The following is a 20100-nucleotide window of genomic DNA, read 5'->3' as shown; positions in this document are numbered from 1 at the left end:
AGTCGGACGGGCTCCCCTGCGCTCTGAAGGAGGATTTGCCCAGGGAGGAGGGGGATGTATTGTTTAGCATTTTGTTAGGTTGGTCTCTAACTTCCAAGAACTCTGGAATGCGTAGGCGTGTGGCACGTGGGCCTTCCTTTGTGCACCTTCCCAGGGCCTCACAGACGTGAGGAGTGGCCTGGGTTTGTTCATGTCTGTGGTCCTGGGACTCAGCAGGAGCTCCAGCAACGGCTGCTGAACAAGCAAATGCCACTGTGGACACCAAACCCGCCATGCTCACCCGTCTGCTGCCCCTGAGCACCGTCAGCTTCTTGGCGTGGAGAAGAACAACCCAGGTTGAGGCCGGCTATTTAAAAGGGGACTTTATTTACTCCTCTGGAGCAGCGTGCCAATGCCCCGACCCCGCTCAGGACACGGTAACTCCGCAAAGCTGCTGCGCAGTTTGGAACCAAGACCGCCCGGCACTAAAAACACATTGAAAACATCGACGCTCTTCCCTTTTTTTTCCCTTTTTTTTTGGTACAAAATGATACAAACAACAATACAAAATAGTTGTGCTGTTGACGATTACAAAAGAAGTGGGAACGTTTGTCTAACTGCGCAATGCTCAGAGTTGCAGTGTGAATACGTCATACTCCAGTATCTTTCCCCAAAACAACCACAGTCATGCGGGCTGCTACACATTTTGTCCATTTTCAAAAAGAAACATGCAAAAAAAAAAATCAGGATGGAGAAAGGAAAAGCAAAAGGCGTTCCAATTATACACAGAGGTGGCCCCCGGCTCTGCGCTTGGCCGCGCCTGTCCTCTGCACACCACGGGGCTGTGAGCTGTGGCACAGGATGCTCTGTGTATGGGAGGTTCCGTGGGTTTTTTGGTGTTATTCCTTTTATCATTGACAAAAATTGAGACTCCCCTCCCCCGACTTTCGACCTTGGAGAGAACAGAGTTGTCATCTCAAACGTCTGTGTCGGCCGGTGCTCATTCTAGGGAAACTGAGGCCCCCCTGAGGCCTGGCACTTGGCCGTCCCCCTGATGCTGTGGTGGTGGGAGGCCTGCACTTTGGATGTGCTGACAGACATGAGGAGACGACCTGCTTGGCCAGGAGGTGCTGACGGACGTGGCAGCCCTCGGCTGGGGAGCCCGCCGACCAGGGTCGGGGTGTTCTTGCCACCCTACTCTGCGGCACAGGTTTCTCTGTTCACAGAACAAAATTCCCTAAAGAAATGAGGCCGTGCCCAAGCGGTCTGCCAGCACTGAGGCTGGGCCCCTGCCGGCCGGGCCCGGAGTTGTGGACAGGTCGTATTAACAAGCTACAGAAGAGGGACATTTGACACTGATTGTACGCTTAGCTAATGCTAACTCGGTCTCGGAACAGAGTTCCAAGATGCATCTGGGAGGGTGTGGGAACCCCATCTTTCTCTGGCCCCCAGGGGATGCCTGGGGTGGGAGTGAGAGGGGACGGCTGTCCGGTTGTTTGGAAGCAGAGATGGGCATGAGAAGTGCCCCATCGATGTCCCCCCGGCGGGTTGCCACAGCCTCAGCCTGCACGATTTAGGCAAAATGCAACGGGGTCTTGGCAGTGACGAGAAGCAAGGGGAGAGGGGAGAGGCGACAAGGGTGGTGGTGAGACGGGCATCAGCACCTGGCTCTCCTGGGTGGAGTGAGGCCGAGGGCTCCCGGTCACCCGAGTGGTTGGTGGGATTGGTGCTCAGGATGCCGAGTCCTAGGCTGGGCCTGGCACGTACATCCCTGAGGTGAGCCCAGGGCCTGGGGGACCCAAGGAGTCCTCGGGATTTCAGAGAGGAGAGTCCACAGAATATGGTTGGCTCCCAGACCATATTCACACTTCGAATGGAGGATGAACTTTCCAAAACAAACAAAAACAGAAGATTCGAGCCACATCCACCAGGCCTGACCCCATCAGTGGTCCCTCAGTGGCCTCACCCTAGACTCTGGGACAATTCTCCGTGGCTACCTGAGCCCAAACGATTTGCATAGCACGGCTTCGCGCTGGGGGTCCGGTCCCCTTCCCTTGGCAGGCCACCCTCCTGACATCTGTGAGATGGCTGGCTGCCCCGGGGGAGCATCCAGCGTGTGACATGGGTGCCCTCCTCTCCTGCCCATCCGTCCCTCCGTCCCTCCCTAGGCAGCCCTGGACAGGGTTAGGATGCACAGAGCCCTCCACAGGCCACATGCTGGAGCCTGTGACCCCAGCTCAGCTCTGGGAGATGGACAGAGTCAGTGATGAGTTTGGTTTGGGGAAGAACCCTGACGTCCAACAGGGACACACCCACACGCTTCGCACACACTTGTGCACACTCAAGTTCATCTTCGAGGCCAAAGCTTTTTATAAAAGAGGATGACCATAGCAACAGGGACAGGCCATAGGCCGAGGAATAGATCAGGGACCCCCTGATGGAGAAACGGAGAGCACGCTGCACCCCAGCCCCCTCCCCCCCCACCTCCCCCAGGCTCTCTTGAGGCCTTCCCTGACCCCGGGAGCAGGTAGAGGGCAGGGGTCCCCGGTGGGGCTCCAAGGCGAGCCAGCCTCCTTGCCCTTGGTCAGTGCTGGAACTCCTCTCCCCAAGGGGGCTCCGATGCCAAGTCCTGCCCAGGGCCCTTCACCCCCTTCCTTGGGGAGCCCAAGAGCAGATGAAGATTTCCCTCTGAGGTGCCTGCCTCCTACCCTGGCCAGAGGAGCCTTTGTGCCCACAAGTGGCTGTCCCTGGGAGACAGCCTGGGGAGAGAAACGCACCAGGCTCCTTGTCTCACCCAGTGAACAGGTGCAGCAGGGGTCTCCCCTGTGGGTCCTTGGGACACAGCCCCTTTTGCTGTCCTGTGGAACTGACCCCCTGGTGTCTGGCTTGAGAGTAGACTGCCGATCAAAAGGGCACTTCCGACTCTGACAGTCTGAGCAGCTAACCGGCCCAGCGGCAGCTCGGTGCTGATGTTGGTCCAAGGGAAAGGGGAGGGGCTTTTGTTTCTAGCAGGTGGGGTCCAGACGCATCTGTGGGGCGACAGCACAGCAAGGACGGCCTGCCCTGCCGTTCAGAGCAGATCTGTGCCGTCCACATCAGTTCGCGAGCATTGGAAACTCCAGTCCGGAGAGGCAGGGCAGGGGAAAGAGGCTGCCAGAGTCCCCCGCTGATCGCAGGGTTTCCAAGCCTCTGGAACCGTGAGTGAGGTTCACCTCTCCTGGCTTCTGCACAGCCCAGGGTCGGGGGCTGGAGGCATCAGAGCGCTCAGGGGTTTGGACTGGCACGTGTGCGTGTGCGCTGGACCTTTGACGGGGTCCCTCGGGAGTCAGATGGCGAGAGGCGGACGGCTCATGCCAGGGTTTGCTGAGACTCTGGCTGTTTTGGGCTGTGGCTTCTTGGGCCACCATACTCTACTGTACTGAAGGCAGTTGGGACCTGGGTGGCATTCGGGGTGACAGTTGGCCCTGGGGGAGGCCTCCTGGTTCACTGGGGCGGTCTGGGGGATGGCCAAGGCAGAGATGGGGAGCATCAGGGACGGCCCCTCGGAACCCCACCTGCCCCAGCTATTTACAGCATCTGGGAGTCGGGGCGGCAAAGACTCGGTGCCGGCCACGTTCACACGGTGGCGCCTTTTGTCAGCGGCCTGGCTGCCGCAGGGGAGCTTTCTGCTGCTGGAGCTGAAGGCTGGGCCTCCCCGTCTCCAGCCGGCCTCGGGAGCTCCAGGGGGCCCGGAGACCCTGACTGCGTACAGCAAAGTGTGAGGGCTCAGAAAGGCTGTTGGGATTTGAACCCCAAACTATATTTTCCTTGTAAATTTTGTCAAGCGAGTCACCCACTTTTTTTCCTAATAAAAGACCAAAAAAAAAAAAAAAAAAGACACATTCTCCCCAGTTCCTTACTTGGTGCCTTCAGAGCTGGGACTCGCTGGGCTGGGGACTTGTCTGTCTGCTTGCTTGTGGTCACTCCTGAGTTTGAAGGAATCTGATACACGTACCAAAAGGCACTTTCTTTTTCTTTTTTTTTTTTTTTTTTAAAAACAGTGCTTCTGTTCTAAGAAATTCAAGTTAAGACAGAGTGCCTCTCGCTCCCCTTTACTGCTGACTCAGCTACCGTGATGGGCGGGGTGCCGCGGGGCGAGCAGTGTTCATGCCAGACAGCTCAATGTTGGGGGGGCTGGGGCGGGGAGGGACCCCCTAACACATCACTAAGGACACGTCCGCAGGGAGCCGGGAAGACCAGCTGCCTCCTGCAGTCCTGCTCCTCTGGCGTCTGTCCGAGCGCGGTTCTCGCTTTGGTCCAGGGAGGTGAGGGCGGTTAATCCTCCTCGCCGCCTCCGTACATGTCCGCCAGCTTCTTGAACCTGGGCCCCCAGTCGTTCAGGTAATCGTAGTCTTGGTCCCCGGAGCTGGACGAGTTCAGGGAGCTGACGGAGCCCGCGGTGGAGCCACTCCCTTCATAGTCGAAGACCAGCAGGGAGTCGTAGGGGGGTGCTGTGGGGTCATTGTCAGCCGCCCGGAGTCCCTGGGGGTCACGAAGACATGGGGTTAGGGTGGAGGGTCTGCTGCCTCAGCCCCAGGGGCCTGACGGAGGGAAAAGGGGAGCCCGGGAGAGGAGCTGGGAGGCAGGTCAGGAAGGTGAGGTGAGAGGGCCTTGCATACAGTAGGTGCTCAATAAGTGCTCCCTGTGTTTGACTGAAGGGCATCTCAGAGAACCAAGTCGGGAACGGTATTTATGAAAATAAACTGTGGAAGAGCGTTGGAGGGAGCAAACTCAAATGACAGCATGGCCGCACAAACCACATGAGGCAAGGGGGTGGGTGGGGCCTGTGGCTAGAGTCAGTCCCTCCGTGTGGCCAGATGGTTCTGGATTCCACAATCATTGCCACACGGAATGTGAACCTGAGTGGCCAGAGTCAGAATCTGTTGTTACATCAGCTATCCCCATGAACAACACACAGCGATGCAGCAGGCGTGGCTGGACCGCCCCTCCATCAGTGCCCGGGACCTCCCTCCTTCCGTGTGCTGGTCCACCGAGAGGTCCCAATGCCTCCAGCACAGCTCCGTGTGCGGGCGTCCTGCTGAGGGTGCCTCTGGGAGCAGCTCTCCCCTGGTGACCGTGGGGGTGGGTACACACCCTGCTCCCCTGCTGGTGGGCGGGACAGCTTGAGGTGGGGTTCTGCATGGGCTTGGGGAGGTCTCCAGTGGGCTAGCCTGGTTGCCCACGGTGGTCACTGGCTGGATGATGCACCTCCCTTCCCCGGGAGGGGGCACCCTCACCATCACTCAGTTTCCAGTGGCTTGTGGTTTCTGTCTTTACTTTCCTCTAAGAGTTGCTTAAAAGTGGGCTTTTAATTATAGACTGGGGAGGACGTATTGTTGGGGTTTTAAAAATTTTTATTACACCAGAGACAGTAAATGTTGCCTAAACCGAATCAGCTTTTGGGCAGGTGTAGAAATTTCATCTGCGGCCTGGGACATGACCTGTTTTGGGGGATGCTCTTAGAAATCTCGGTATCTCTGCTGAAGCACTTCTGGGTTCTATGCTGTTTAAATAAATTCTTTTAAAGTCAGATTCTGACTCAAGTGGAGACAGAAGCAATGCCAACGCCTCTTAAACTACAGTCGGTGTTAGAGGCCAGGTGGTCAACACTGAGGGACCCACGCCAGCTACACAGGCGATCAAGGATGTCACCGTCTCTGGGAGCTGATGGGTGAGGTGTGCATGGAGCCGTGCAGGTACCAACCGCCCGACACGGCTGACTGGGGAGAGTTGGGGGGGGGGGTGCGGCCACATAGCCACGTTCGGATCGTTGCTGTGTCTGCTGTTCTGCAGAGGAAGGTGGAGGCTGAGGCAGGCGCCGTGCCCCTGCACCTGTCCGTTGAGCATTTCTCTGGTGAACCTGCTGGAGGGGTTTCCGCTTTTCTTGCGAAGGGGGACGGTCAAAGGCTGGGGACGTTATTTGTTGGGACTTTGATGCTGACTTGTCTCCAGACCCCAAACGTCAGGATGGGTGCTGTGGCCACGGGGTCAGGTGGCAGCTCCTGAAGGACGCCCAGCTCTCCGGCGTTCTCAGGGCACCGGGTGTGTGTGTCGGGGTGGTCTGGGCTGGGCCTGATCTGGGCAAGTCACAGGCCTGTCTGGGCCTCGGAGGCGAGTGCAGACGGGGAAGGGCCCTCGCAACAGCCAGAGACCAGAGTGAGAGTAGAGCCTGCGGCCCCTGAGTCAGGTCCAACAGCGGTGGCTCCTCCTCCCGAGGACCGGAGACGGCCTCCTGCTGCCCCCCTGTGCCCGCCACCCCTGTGGCCTCAAGTTCTCTGAGTTCTTAGCGAGCGTCTGCCGGCTGCCGCGCCCTGTCTGCTCATCCTCGCCTGTGCTGGAGCAGGATGCTGAGGGGAGGTGCCTGGCCCCAGGGCTTGAAGCTGGCAGGGGCAGGGCAGGGCCTGGACCCAGGGCTGAGTCTGTCTTCTCACCCCGACACTGCGGGTGCAGGACGGTGACAGCTTTGATTTGTGTGCATGAACAGGGTTTTACTTTTATGCGGACACCCTGCTCAGGGGCCCTCCCCATTGCCCGGAGCGCCCACCTCGTTGATGAAGTCGCCGATGTCTCCTGGATGGGGCACCACGGGCCTGACCGGGTACTGGGGCTCGGCGCCCACTGGCCGCTCGTCCACCCGCCGAACCCCGGGGGCCTTGCTCAGCACGTGCTCCATGGCCTCTGGCTGCTGCAGTTGGCTGAGGTCGTAGTCCTGGGGAGGAGGTGTGGGTGGGGCAACAGGCACAGGTGCACCCTCGTCCTGTTGTGTGACTCAGCTCCAAGCGTGCCCGCTGTCCTATCCTGTCATCTGGTCCCCAAGCACGCCCACTGTCCTATCCCGTCACCTGGTCCCCAAGCACGCCCGCTATCCTAGTCTGTCACCTGGTCTGCCCTTCCTGAAATGCCCACTTCTCTTCCATTCATCTAAATCCTGCTGGTCCCCAAGGCACACGAGGGGTCTGTGTCCCCCAGGCTGCCTTTGCTGGGCTGACGCTCCCCCAGGGTGGCCCCTGCCCACACCTCAGCTCCCATGCACACTCCTCACTAAGCTTTAGGGGGGTAAGGACTTGCCCTGAGTCAATGGTCAACGGCAGACCCAGAATCCAACCCAGCAGCTCCCTGGGCCCACCCTCCTGGGCACCCTATGTGCTGCCTCCTGGTCCCCCCACAGCCCCTGGGTTGTCCCTGGGTCAGGAGTGTCCTTGGGACCCCCTGGGTCGTGGGGCGCAGGCCCATCAGCTGAGGGGAGGGAGCAAGCTGAGGGGATCCAAAGCCTAGGGGAGATGAGTTCATGCTGGTCGCCATGTGGAGGAAGCTGGTACCCTGTGCACGCACCCAGGCCTGGAAGTGCAAATGTGGGCAGGACAGGTCTGGGAAGACTGTCCCCACCTGTCCCTGCTGTCCTGACCAGAGCATTGGCCGCCTTCACACTACAGAAACGGACAAAGCGTCTTCCTGCTGAAACCCAAGAGGGAGTCCTGGAGGCGGTGTGTAGGGGTGTCCGGCAGCTGTGGTCTCACCTGGTCCTCCTCGCCGCCCCCTTCCTCGTCGTACTTGAGAATGTTGTCACGCACGTCGTCCTCGGGGTCAATGAGCAACTGCTTCGTGTGGCGCTCCTTCTCCCGCCGTTTCATCCACACGACAAACAGCAGGACCATGGCTGTGGGGCAGGGGGGCCACGCCGTGAGTAGGTGTGCGTGTGTACGCATTCACCTGTGTGTGCCATGTGTGTGAGCATGTGTGTGCGTGTGTGCTGTGCAGCTGTGTGAGAGCTTGCACATGCATGTGTGTGCATGTCCATGCGTGTATATGCGTGTGTGCATGTCTGTGTGGGAATGGACTCCTTCGTGCATATGGATAGCTCATGTGCATGAGTGCATGCATGTGTGTGCACGTCTCTGTGTGTGTATGCGTGTGTGCATGTCTGTGTGGGAATGGACTCCTTCGTGCATATGGATAGCTCATGTGCATGAGTGCATGCATGTGTGTGCACGTCTCTGTGTGTGTATATGCGTGTGTGCATGTCTGTGTGGGAATGGACTCCGTGCATATGGATAGCTCATGTGCATGAGTGCATGCATGTGTGTGCACGTCTGTGTGTGTATATGCGTGTGTGCATGTCTGTGTGGGAATGGACTCCATGCATATGGATAGCTCATGTGCATGAGTGCATGCATGTGTGTGCACGTCTGTGCGTGTGTATGTGTGTGTGCATGTCTGTGTGGGAATGGACTCCGTGCATATGGATAGCTCATGTGCATGAGTGCATGCATGTGTGTGCACGTCTCTGTGTGTGTATGCGTGTGTGCATGTCTGTGTGGGAATGGACTCTGTGCATATGGATAGCTCATGTGCATGAGTGCATGCATGTGTGTGCACGTCTGTGTGTGTATATGCGTGTGTGCATGTCTGTGTGGGAATGGACTCCGTGCATATGGATAGCTCATGTGCATGAGTGCATGCATGTGTGTGCACGTCTGTGTGTGTATATGCGTGTGTGCATGTCTGTGTGGGAATGGACTCTGTGCATATGGATAGCTCATGTGCATGAGTGCATGCATGTGTGTGCACGTCTGTGTGTGTATATGCGTGTGTGCATGTCTGTGTGGGAATGGACTCTGTGCATATGGATAGCTCATGTGCATGAGTGCATGCATGTGTGTGCATGTCCATGCGTGTATGTGCATATGTGCATGTCTGTGTGGGAATGGACTCTGTGCATATGGATAGCTCATGTGCATGAGTGCATGCATGTGTGTGCACGTCTGTGTGTGTATATGCGTGTGTGCATGTCTGTGTGGGAATGGACTTCGTGCATATGGATAGCTCATGTGCATGAGTGCATGCATGTGTGTGCATGTCCATCTGTGTATATGCATATGTGCATGTCTGTGTGGGAATGGACTCCTTCGTGCATATGGATAGCTCATGTGAGTGTGCACGAGTGAGTGCATTTATGTGCCATGGGTGCCTGTGTCCGTTATGGTACAGACCAGTTCGGTTGGGTTTTTGAAAGGTCCCCAGTGGATGGGATGAGGCCGGGAGATGTTGGCTGCAGGGCAAACCTGGGCTCCACGCCTCTGGTCAACCCTGGATGGAGTGCTCAGGCCACGGCGCCCTTGGTGCTCAGCTATACTCACTCAGCAGGATGACGATGCAGATGAGGATGGCCACGATGGCACCGGTGCCCAGACCAGCTGCTGCCACCGCACCAATGGTGGTACAGTCGCCGTTCTCGTCACATGGGCACACCTTGACTTTGATGATGGACATGTTGGACAGGGGAGGGTTCCCAGAGTCTGTGACGATGATGGGGACATCGTACATGCCGGCTTCCAGGTACATGATACGCAAGCTGAGCTGGGCATAGTCACCTGGGCAAAGCGACAGAACGGGCTTTGTTCAGTGAACGGCCAGCTCTCCTTTCTGAGCAAGGCTTCAGAAGGAAAAGACTCAGTGCATGAAAATCTAAATTATCTGTTTGCATAACACACACACACATATGCACACGCATGCACACATACACACTACATCATGCCATAAGGTTAAAAGACTGGAAATTCAAGAAAAGAGCAATTGCAACACGTAGGATGAAGAAATCATTTCCATAATATATAAAGAGTTTGACCAAATCAATTAGAAAAAAACCTTCTCAAAGAAAAATAGGCAAGGGCATAGAACAGACAATTGACAGAAGAAACAACAAATGCCCAATAAATATATGAAAAAATGTCCACTGGTAGTCAAGAGATGCCAATGGAAACAATGATTTTGGCTATAAATATGGAAAAATGCTCTTTAAAACAATAATAGACAGTGTCAGTGAGGTTTTGGGGAAGAGGCACTCTCCTGTACTTCTAGTGAAACCAGAAACTGCTATAACCTTTCTAGATGCATCTTTACAGTGCTAGAAAAACTTCCGAATTTGGATGCCCTTTTATACAATGAGTCCACATCTAGCAGACTACCCTCAGGAGGCACATTGTTCGGGGCCCACCAGTTGGCCACTGGAACAGGAGGTAGTCCTGGACGGTGCAGTTAGAGCTGCAAGGGCCTCCAGGGCCACGCTCCTGACGACAGTGAGAGATTGGCACTGCCCTGAGGCCTCCTCAGGACAGGCTGGACTTGCTGCGCACGGGAGCCTGGCCAGGGCTCCCGGCCTCGTGGGCTCCAGGAGGGGAAGGGCCGACACCCCTCTTGTGAGACTGGCCCCATCTCCGCTCCTCACTCTTCCAGGGCAACGGGCGCCCTTGGGGGCTGCACCCAGACTCAATCTGATCCTCCCAGTGGCTGGCACAGTGGGCTCGTGCCTGAGGTGGGCTCACCATTTAAGCGGCTGATGGTCCAGTTCTTCCGCACGGTGGCTGGGACGAAGGGCAGCTCGAAGACATAGGGGCCGATGTTGGGGTCAATGTCAGCGTCGGCTGCTGTGATGTTGATGGCGTTCAGGCTGGGCTTCTCACAGATCTGTGCCTCCTTGGGCAGCAGCTCGGGGGCATTGTCATTGATGTCAATGAGATAGATCTGGAGGGTCCCGGTGCCGCTGGCCGGGGGGATCCCTGTGGGACAGACATGGGGTGACCATGCAGGGGTCTCTCCTGATGTTCCATGACCACAAACACACAATGATGTACATGGGACCAACCCACAACCCCACCCGGGACAGACCTCAGCCCCACCCAGGACAGACCACAGCCCCATCAGGGACAGACCACAGCCCCATCAGGGACAGACCTCGGCCCCACCCGGGACAGACCTCGGCCCCACCAGGGACAGACCTCGGCCCCACCCAGGACAGACCACAGCCCCACCCGGGACAGACCATAGCCCCACCTGGGACAGACCTCAGCCCCATCAGGGACAGACCACAGCCCCACCCGGGACACACCACAGGTAACCGCAGGCCTGTACCAACACCCTGCCGTACAACATACACAGCCACTCAGCTGCACACAACATATGAACACACCACCAGAGCACACAGTTGCATGATGTGTGGCCACACGCAGACCCCCAGCCGCACAGGCACACACATGCACACGGCACTCACACGAGCTCTGCTCGTGCACAGCTGCAGCAGGCCTGTGTGGCTGGCCCTGCGTCCCGTCTCTCCCAGCCTGGGGCCCCTGGGGGCAAAGGCTTTCCTAGCCTCAGCATTGCCCTGGCCCACCCGGCAGAGCTGCCCGTGGCCGGAAGCACTGTGCGCAGAGGCTCATCACCAAAGCGGAGAGCTGACCGGTCAGAGCGCAGGGCAACGGTGGGAGAGAGGGGCGAGGCCGCCAGCAGGCCGCTCTCGGCAGTCGTCTTCTGCTTTTGGTGGCCTCAGCCTAGAGACAGGTGCTCTGCTGAGCCCCCGAGCTCCTCAGGGGCCACCCCAGTCCCCCGATGCCCCTACGCCCAGCCTCTGCCTCAGCCCGGGTGGCGGTGCTGGTGGACACAGGCTGGGCGGCCAGCGAGAGGTGCCTGTCGCCCTCCAGGCTTGGAGGGGGCGGCGGCAGCCATGTTCTGACTGTGGCTCTGCCCTTTGACAGCCCCTTCTGTCCCTTGTGTTAACAGCCGTGGTTTTTGGCCGAGGCAGGTGGAGCGTGTAAAAAATATATCCTACAGCATGTCTCTAAGCTTCCAGAAAACGCATCAAGACATGTTGAAGGCTGGCTGGCCTGGTGGCATAGTGGTTAAGTTCACACGCTCTACTTTGGCACCCAGGGTTCGCCGGTTTGGATCCCAGGTGTGGACCTACACACTGCTCGTCAGGCCACGCGAGGCGGGCCCTACATAAAAGAGGAAGATGGGCACAAATGTCAGCTCAGGGCCAATCTTCCTCACCAAAAATAAAAAGAGGGAAAAACAAAACACATTGAAGGTGACACAGCTCTGCGACGGCCCTTGAAGGCTCCATGCTGACCCAGCGCACAATCAGGAGAAGGGCGGATGGATTCCGTTAACGGGCACTCGCGCTCCACTGTGTCCTCCACGGGCTTTCCCTGCTCCGCCCGATTCATTTAAGGGTCACTCTCTAATCCACTCTCAGTGCTCGAGCTGCTGGAGGAGTGACATCAGGAACCAGAGCCCGGCGCTCATGGCAGGTGGCTGTAGGGTGGGGCCTTTGTGGAGCTGGTGGGTCAGGGAGCGGGCAGGAGGCCAGCGGGTGGTCAGTGCCGTGAACAAGCCTTGGTGCAACCGCTACTCTTGTTCATGACGCTTTAGTTGCACGGCTGTTCCTAGAGCCCGCCCCGCCCTGGGCCTTTGCACGTGCTGTTTCCTAACTATGGGGCTGCCCCTCCCACCCCGTCTTCCCCTGGCTTGTTCCTTCTGGTCCCGCAGGTTTGGCCCCACGGTCAGTTCCTCACAGCCAGGCTCGCAGCTGGAGGCCTGCTGCCTCTCCTGCATCCTTCTGTTTTGTCGTCTTCCAGCACTTCTCGTTCCCTGAAATTATCTGATTGACTTGCTTCTCCCCATCTCCCTGGGGCAGAGACTGCGGAGTTGTCCCTCAATATCCATCTCCCCTTTCTTCCTTAATAAAACACTGGAGCCCCAAATTTCATCTGGGGCCATCACTGCCCAGCTAGAAGACACATTTTTCAGCATCCTTTGCAGCAAATATAGCCTCGTGACTAAGTCTGGCCTTCAAGTCCTTAGAAGGGCAGGGGTGTGCCCTTGCCCTTCCTGCTCCTCCTTCTGTTTGCCAGAATGTGGCAAATCCATGATGGCTGGAGCACCAGCAGCCATTCTGAACCACGCTGTAGCTCACCAAAGACATGGGAGTGGCCAGAGCCAGCCTGGTTTCTCAAACCTGACCCAGGGCTGCCTGCCTCCAGCCTTCTTTTATATGGGAGAAAATAAAACTCAACCTTATTGAAATTAGTGTCATCATTATGCAGCCGAACCTGGTTCTAGCTGAGACACCGGCCTCTGGAATGTCAGCCGTGCAAGGGAGGGGCTGTTGTCCGTTCTGTTCACTGATGAACAGCGCCCGGCACACGGCAGGAGCTCAGTGAGCAATCACAGGAGTGCTAGTAGTGCGTGCTTGAGCCAGGCCCTGTTCCCAGTGCTCCAGGCGAGCGACCTGTGCGAATGCGAGTGAGCGACTGTGCGAATGACCGGACGGCTGTGTGTTCCAGTAAATGAGTGAGCTCGGTGTTTAGGCAGAATGGCTGGTGCCTTGAGGGAACACAGCAGGATGGCCTGGGGGGCACCGTGTCGCCGCGTCCCCCCCCCCCAGACCTCCCCAGGGACCCTCTGGGTGCCGGGCGGGCCTCCCTCAGTCTCCTGGCCGCAGAGCCCGCGGCACGGTGGGCACCCGACAGTCACCCCCCGGAGCGGGACGCACCGTTGTCAGCCGCCAGGAAGGTGGCCTCGTAGACGTTGTTTTTGACGTAGAGGGACTCGCGGTCAAGGATGGCCGCCGTGGTGATCTGACCGTTGGTGGTGTTAATGTGCAGCCAGTTCGCCGGGTCCGACAGCTTTGAGTATCTGCCGAGGCGGGAGGGAGGGCGTGAGGGCAGGGAGGCCAGGGGCAGGGAGAGAACGGGGCAGCCAGAGGCCCCAGCCCCTCCTGGCTGCTGGCACACCCCTCCTCAGAGTGCCAGCCTGGAGGCCAAGTTCACCTAAGGGCTCTCCCTCCAGCCCGGGGCGGGGCCCTCCCACAGCGGGACGGGGACCACGGCGGCTCATAGTAGTGGAGGTAGACAGGTCACTTCTCCTCACAAGGACCCCAAGAGGCAGATACTCCCATCGTCCCCAATTTACAGATGGGGAAACGGAGGAACAGAGAGGGTGAGTGACTTGCAAAGTCATACACCTAGTGAGGGTGAAGCCAGGATCAGGGCCCGGCCTGACTCCAGACATCGCCAGGTGTCTTTAAACCTTTGTCACCTTCTCGTGTGGAGGCCATGACAATGCTCGTGGTTTGTTGAGTGCTTTTGGCATTGCCCCAACTACCTGTGTCAGGTGGGCAGATGACCCCCACTGTCGCCAGGGCTGGGGAGAGACCCCACAGGTCGAAGACACCCCGAAGCACCCACCCAGGGACTTTCTGGGCGGAGGGTTTCATCGGGCATTTTAGGATTCTTCTGTATGGAAAATGGGGGGCCCAAGGGCGGGGTGCGGGCAGGCCTCGCTCAGGACCCACCGCACGGCCTGCTGCAAGAACCGGTCAGGGTCCACGGCCGAGAACGTGGTCAGCACGGTGCCGGGGGGCACGCCCTCCTCCAGGCGGATCAGCTTGTGGTTCGAGGGGAAGTAGGGGGCCTCGTTGATGTCCATGACCGAGATGGTCACCCCCGCGGTGGACTGGAAGGACATCTGGATGCCGCTGGCCAGCGGCGCCTGGTTGGACACCATCACGGTCAGCATGAAGGCTCTGTTCAGCTCGTAGTCGACCGCCTGGAACGAGAGCAGCCCCGGGGTGAGCTGGCAGGGCTGTGGGGCCGCGCGGGGTGCCGCCCCCGGCTGGCTGGTCTGCACCCCACCCCCTCTGTTTCCAGCTCTGCACACCCTGCTTTGTGCCCTGGGGGCTGTCCTGGGGGATGCGTCTCCCAGGCTCCCTTGTCTCTGGCTTCCTGCTGGCTTGGCCGATGGGAGAAGAGAGAGTTTGGGGCAAAGGACCCCACACCCGCCCTCTCGACTCGTGCCATGTGTGGCAGTAGCTGGGTGCCTTGGCTCCCACGGCTCGGGAGTGCTGCCCCCCCGGCCTGCCCCCTCCAGCCTGGCATGTGCAAGGTCCCACTGCCTGTTTATTTGTCCACCAGGTGCCTCACTAGGTATAGTGGGTGGAATGGCGGCCCCCCAAAGATATGTCCGTCTGGAACCTGTGAATGTGACTTTATTTGAAAATAGGATCTTCACAGATGTAATTAAGTTAAAGACCTTGAGAGGAAGTCATCCTGGATTGAGGTGGGCCCCAAATCCAAGCACAGGTGCCCTTATGAGAGTAAGGAGAGGGAGACCAAGACGCAGCGAGAAGCCACGCGAAGACAGAGAGGGGGACTGGAGCGATGCGGCTCCCAGCCAGATTGCTGCTAGCCGCCAACTCAGAGGAGGCAGCAGGGAGACCCCTGGAGCCTGCGGGGGAGTGCGGCCCTGGCCTCACCTGGATTCTGGACTTCTGGCCTCCGGACCACAGGAGAGCATATTTCCTTGGTTTGGCCACCCCCCCCCCCGCCCCCAATTTGTGGAACTTTGTTACAGCAGCCCCGGGAAACTCAGAATCTCATCTTACGGACTCCCCCTCTGTGTGTGGCCCCTGCATTAACATGGTCTCCACTTACACCCTTGGGGGCGCCCGGACCCCGACTATAGACACTAGGGTGGGCTCTAGTCTGCAGTTCTATAGTGGACGGGGTGCTGTCCGTCTGCGGGTCTTCCTCCTGTTTGGGGAGCAGGGAAGTTGCACCGAAGCACTTGGGACCCCGAGACTTGTAACCAGTCACGGCAAAGCTCAACAGCCTCACTGGAAAACACAGCACAACGCAGCGCATGCAGTGGCGCCTAACCAGTCCTGCTTAGACACACGCAAGGTCACACACGCACAGGATTCTTCATGGCGGTGTCGTTTGTCTCATTGGTCAAGGATGCGTATCAGAGCCCACCCAGGCGTCCACAGCCCTGGCTGCTTGAATGGACTGCATCCACACAGTGTGGAAATCCCCAGCTGAGGGAAAGAGTGGGAGGGTCTCTGTGCATGGAAGCGCAGAGATCTCCAGGGTGTATTGGCGGGCAGAGAAAGCAAGACACGTCGTCTCCTGCCTTCCATGTAAAAGAGGGAGAGGAATAGGAACTCGTCTGTGTATTTGCTCCTAGTTGCAGAAAGGAATACTGCAAGGATAGACCAAAAATCTCCTAAGAATGGGCGCCAATAAGAGAGGGAAGGAATGGGGGCTGGCCCTGTGGCCGAGGGGTTAAGTTCACGCGCTCCGCTTTGGTGGCCCAGGGTTTCCCAGGTTCAAATCCTGGGTGCGAACATGGCACCGCTCATCAAGCCATGCTGAGGCGGCGTCCCACATGCCACAACTAGAAGGACCCACAACTAAAAATACACAACTATGTATTGGGGGGCTTTGGGGAGAAAAAGGAAAAATAAAATCTTAAAAAAAAAAGAGAGAGAGGGAAGGAAAAGGGGAGGGGAGAGCTGGGGCGCGCCGCTGCTGCGTGTGCTCTGTCACACAGCTTTGGTTTGGGAGCCAGGTAATACCTTACATTCTCTCACTTTAGGTATTACAAATAAAATTATATATAAAAGCAATCTCCGAAAATTACAAGCAAACTGAATTAAATGTAATTGTATATCAGTGGATAATATAACTCCCAAGAAAATAATGATGCCCAGTGGCTAGGAGGTATTTAGATGGTAAGTCCTTAATGCGACTTACAGTCATTGCAAAGAAATCCTAAACTCGTTTGGTCTTCTTGCTCTTGCTACTGATTCTGCATTTGTTATTTTTTAAACTTTTTATGTATTTTCTAGGATAAAGTAAGGAAGCATTATGTTAATATGTTAGGAACCGAAATTTTCAGTGTAAGAGAAATGAGATACAAGAGCAAAGTCAATGAAGTAAAAACCCTCCGACGTTAAATCTGAAGGAAATGATCATTTGAGTCAGTGACATGAATTTGGGACAGTCAGTCTGAGCACTGGTTTGAAGTGTCACCTCCTCACTCTGCCCCAGAAAGAATGGCAGAGGCCGTGGCCGTCAGCGGCCGTGAGTGCCTCTTGTAACACATGTTGGTTTCTAAACGCCACCCCTCCCTGGAGAAATACCTGGTCCGGACATGAGACAAGAAATCAACAAGAGGAACCTGTGTCTACTTGGCCACAATGTAAGGAAGCGCTCAGGAACAGGCGGCTGGTGGCGAAGGACCCAGGGACCAGCCAGGGGAGGTTCCCATCAGCCAGATATCAAAACCCATAAGGACTCCAGCTGACCAAACACACTGAATGTGAAAAACCCACGCATTCTTAACGGTTACGAGAGAATAGCACTTGTGACAAAAACACACACACAAATTCATTTATCACTGTGGTTGGCTGATTAATGGCCTGATTAATGGATTCCAACCAAGGAATGATGCAATTTTAAAAGCACCATTTTGTACCCCCTAATGAAGAAATTAATTTGGACAATGACCATCAATAGATGATAAAACCAACGCACGGAGGTCGATGAAGAGCCTCAGGCATGAAGCATCCTGCTGCAGAGGGCTCGCTGGTCATAAGGGGAAAGTCGATTCTACAGTGAGGGCCGGGCTGTCACCACTGGCCCACTGGTCCGGCTTAGGCGACTATGAGCAGGACCACCGGGCACATAGGCGTCCTGATGGGACTCAGCTCCAGCCGCGAGGCTCCTCCTGCCGGCAGACCCTTCCAGTCTAAATCCCAGGTTGTAGGAAGTGCAGGAGAGTGAGGAGCCACATACACCATGAGGTGGCTGGACAGATCCGGCACGTGGGGCCTTCCATAAGCCACCTGACCCCACGTCTATGACAGGTCAAGGGTGAGCGGAATGTTCTAGGTTACGATGTTACAACCAGGTGCATTGTGGGGACCCTGCTTGGCTCCAGATTTGAAAAATCATATTGCAAAGAGATAGTTTCAGGAAGATCAAGGGAAATTGAATATAGCCTTGTATTGGCAAATATGGAGGAAACATAGTTGATTTTGTCAGGTGTGATGACAGTGTGTCGTTATGTAAGCAAAATGCATTTTTGAGGGTGATGCATCCTGACAGTTTGAGAGGGAGAATCATGAGGTTTGGGAGTTAAAAACATACTTCAGCAAAAAACATAGATGAAGTAAAGTGGCAACACGCTAATAATGGTGAAATTTCGGTGGCAGGTGAACTTTACGCGGTCTCTCTCACTTCTGGGGGTGCTTGGAAATTTTCATGATAAACAGTATAGTGCATTTCTGCTTAGAGAGTAATTTATCTGCTGTGTAGCCAGTTTTCACGATGACACCTGTGGTTGCTGGCAGCGCCACTCCCCCCACCCCCGGGCCCGTCCTCTGATCTCTCCCCGCTGCTCCGGCGCAGCTGTGAGGCACCTCTCCCGATCTGATCTGAACCTGCCCCACCCCTGGGCCCCCACACAGCTTGGCATTTGATTTGTGTGAGCATTTAAAGTCACACCCCTGGTACAACAAACCCATGCCGTCTCGCCTACTGCTACCAAATAGGGTATTAAGTACAAAAAGAAGGAACTTAAAAATTAAGTAAGTAATAGTACCCATGGGCATGGAAGGAGAAGTGAGACATTGGGTCATGAATGGCTGAGGACTGCCCTACGGGGGTCTGGACGCAAAGGCAGAGATCGGGGTTCTGGGGCTGATGCCTCTGTCACCCCCCCAATTCCCCCAGGGGACCCTGGGGGAGCCCTCATGCTCTCCAGGAGTGGTCTCCTTGTCCGTCGAAGGAAGGGGTGGTCCCTGCATGCCTCCTGGAGCCCCCAGTGAGATGCCTATCCCTGATGGGACACGCCTCGTCGTGGCTGATGTCTCACCCATGCTGTTTTTGCATCCCCACCCCGTCTCTTCAAGCCCCTTGGGGTGGGGGTTGCCTGGCGCTCAGCACTGTGCCAGAGTGGGTCAGCCGTACCCCATGGGTGCCCGGGGGATGTAGGGAGATGGTCCAACACCCCTGTTGTCCACCATTTGCCCATCACCCAGCACAACACTGGGTGCTGCTCAGGTGTGTGTCTATGGGAGAGCCTTGCACCCACAGGTGTCACCCTGGCAGGACCTGCAGTGGCCCAAGCTGGCGGCCAGCCTGACGAGGCAGCCAATGCAGAATAACCTGGTACCCCTCGCCTGAAAGGTCCCACCGGGGACTTCAGGCCAGAGACCATGAACCCTCCCCAGGTGCGGGCTGCCTCCTCCGTCCCTGGACTCCGGACGCCTCCAAGCACAGAGCACTCGCCTGCTCCCCGCTGTGTCCAGTGCTCCCCCACGCCAGAACCAACACCCACCAAGGCCTCCAGCCCCAGCCCTCCAGGCCCTCTGAGAGTTGGCCAGGGGTGAGGGCTGCTCCGTGTAAATATGCTGTTTCATAAAGTCATGGTGGTTTCGTCTACAAACAAGCCACTAAAGGAAGTGACCTTTCTCCCATATTTATTGGTTTGTGTCCCTGGAGGACATGGAATAATGCCACATGTCATGCATAAAAATTGGGTCACCAGTCTGAGTGAGGACGCCTTCCAGAAAGACTGTTATGGCCAATAAAAGTCTGTAGGAGGGTAAAATAAAGCATATTTGTAATGGAGAAATCAATAGGTAATTCGCTCCAACAGTTTCCATTAGAGCAGTTAGATGTACTCGCCGGGTCTCCCCCGACATGGCAATGACCTTTGCTCAAAGGCGAAGGGCTGGGTCTGCCTGCTGAGGAGCAGCAGCCCAGGGCGAGCCAGGCATATGGGACGGGGCTGGGGGCACCCCAGCTTGAGGGCAGGGCCGCCAGGGCGCTTGGAGCTCCAGGGTGTGGGCTCTGCTCTCGTGGGACGGGAGACTCAGGGCAAAGTGCTTCCATTCAGAGTCTTGTTCTGGGAGCCAGAACTTGAAGAACTGCTGGGCTGAAGGGAAAGAGGGGCCAGAGGGGCCGTGACCCCCAACTGACCTGTCCCCTGGTGTTCCTGCCGCCCACCACCCTCCGTCAGGCATCTGGACACAGCTCACTGCAGCCTCAGGCAAGCCCTGTTGCCGCGGAGTGGGGAGCGGAAGAGGCCAATTCCTGGCCTTTGAGCTTCAGAAGCTGGGGACCAAGCACGAGGCAGGAGGAACCTGTGGTCGGTCTGAGCCTGTGGTTTTCTCCCTGGAGGAGACTGCGATTTCACGGCTCAGGGAGGGAGAGGAGAGGGGAAGAGCAGGGAAGAGGCAATGGGGCCTCCTGAGGCAGATGGGGATGGTGACAGATGAGGCTGGGGATCTGAGAGCAGAGGAGCTGTGTGCCCTGACCCAGGTAGAGCCTGGGAGGCAGCGAGTCTCCTGGGGCCCCAGGCCCTGTGTGTCACAGGAGGGTAGAGTTGGGGGGCATGAGGGGGCAGGGAAGGGATCAGGAAGACGTGCTCGAGATGACCGTGGACTTCCTGTGACAGTGA

The 20100-nt window shown here is 57.0% G+C and overlaps 1 protein-coding gene across 2 annotated transcripts in view; it reads right to left on the bottom strand.

Annotated features, from left to right (window-relative positions):
* Positions 1 to 342: 342 nt before the first annotated feature.
* The window catches only part of CDH4 (cadherin 4), a 597516-nt gene continuing 577758 nt past the window's right edge, over positions 343 to 20100 (bottom strand). For both annotated transcript variants that reach the window (XM_044748342.2, XM_070486202.1), the window contains 7 exons: positions 14147 to 14400; positions 13346 to 13488; positions 10341 to 10574; positions 9156 to 9389; positions 7536 to 7675; positions 6563 to 6727; positions 343 to 4500 (listed from right to left, as the gene is read on the bottom strand). In XM_044748342.2, coding sequence (XP_044604277.2) covers positions 4294 to 4500; positions 6563 to 6727; positions 7536 to 7675; positions 9156 to 9389; positions 10341 to 10574; positions 13346 to 13488; positions 14147 to 14400 — 1377 coding nt within the window. In that variant the 3' untranslated portion in view covers positions 343 to 4293. The remainder of the gene's footprint in view (positions 4501 to 6562; positions 6728 to 7535; positions 7676 to 9155; positions 9390 to 10340; positions 10575 to 13345; positions 13489 to 14146; positions 14401 to 20100) is intronic.

The sequence above is a fragment of the Equus asinus genome, chromosome 15, assembly GCF_041296235.1.
Source record: "Equus asinus isolate D_3611 breed Donkey chromosome 15, EquAss-T2T_v2, whole genome shotgun sequence".
NCBI classification, from domain to species: domain Eukaryota; kingdom Metazoa; phylum Chordata; class Mammalia; order Perissodactyla; family Equidae; genus Equus; species Equus asinus.
This window is presented reverse-complemented; position numbering and strand designations above follow the sequence as displayed.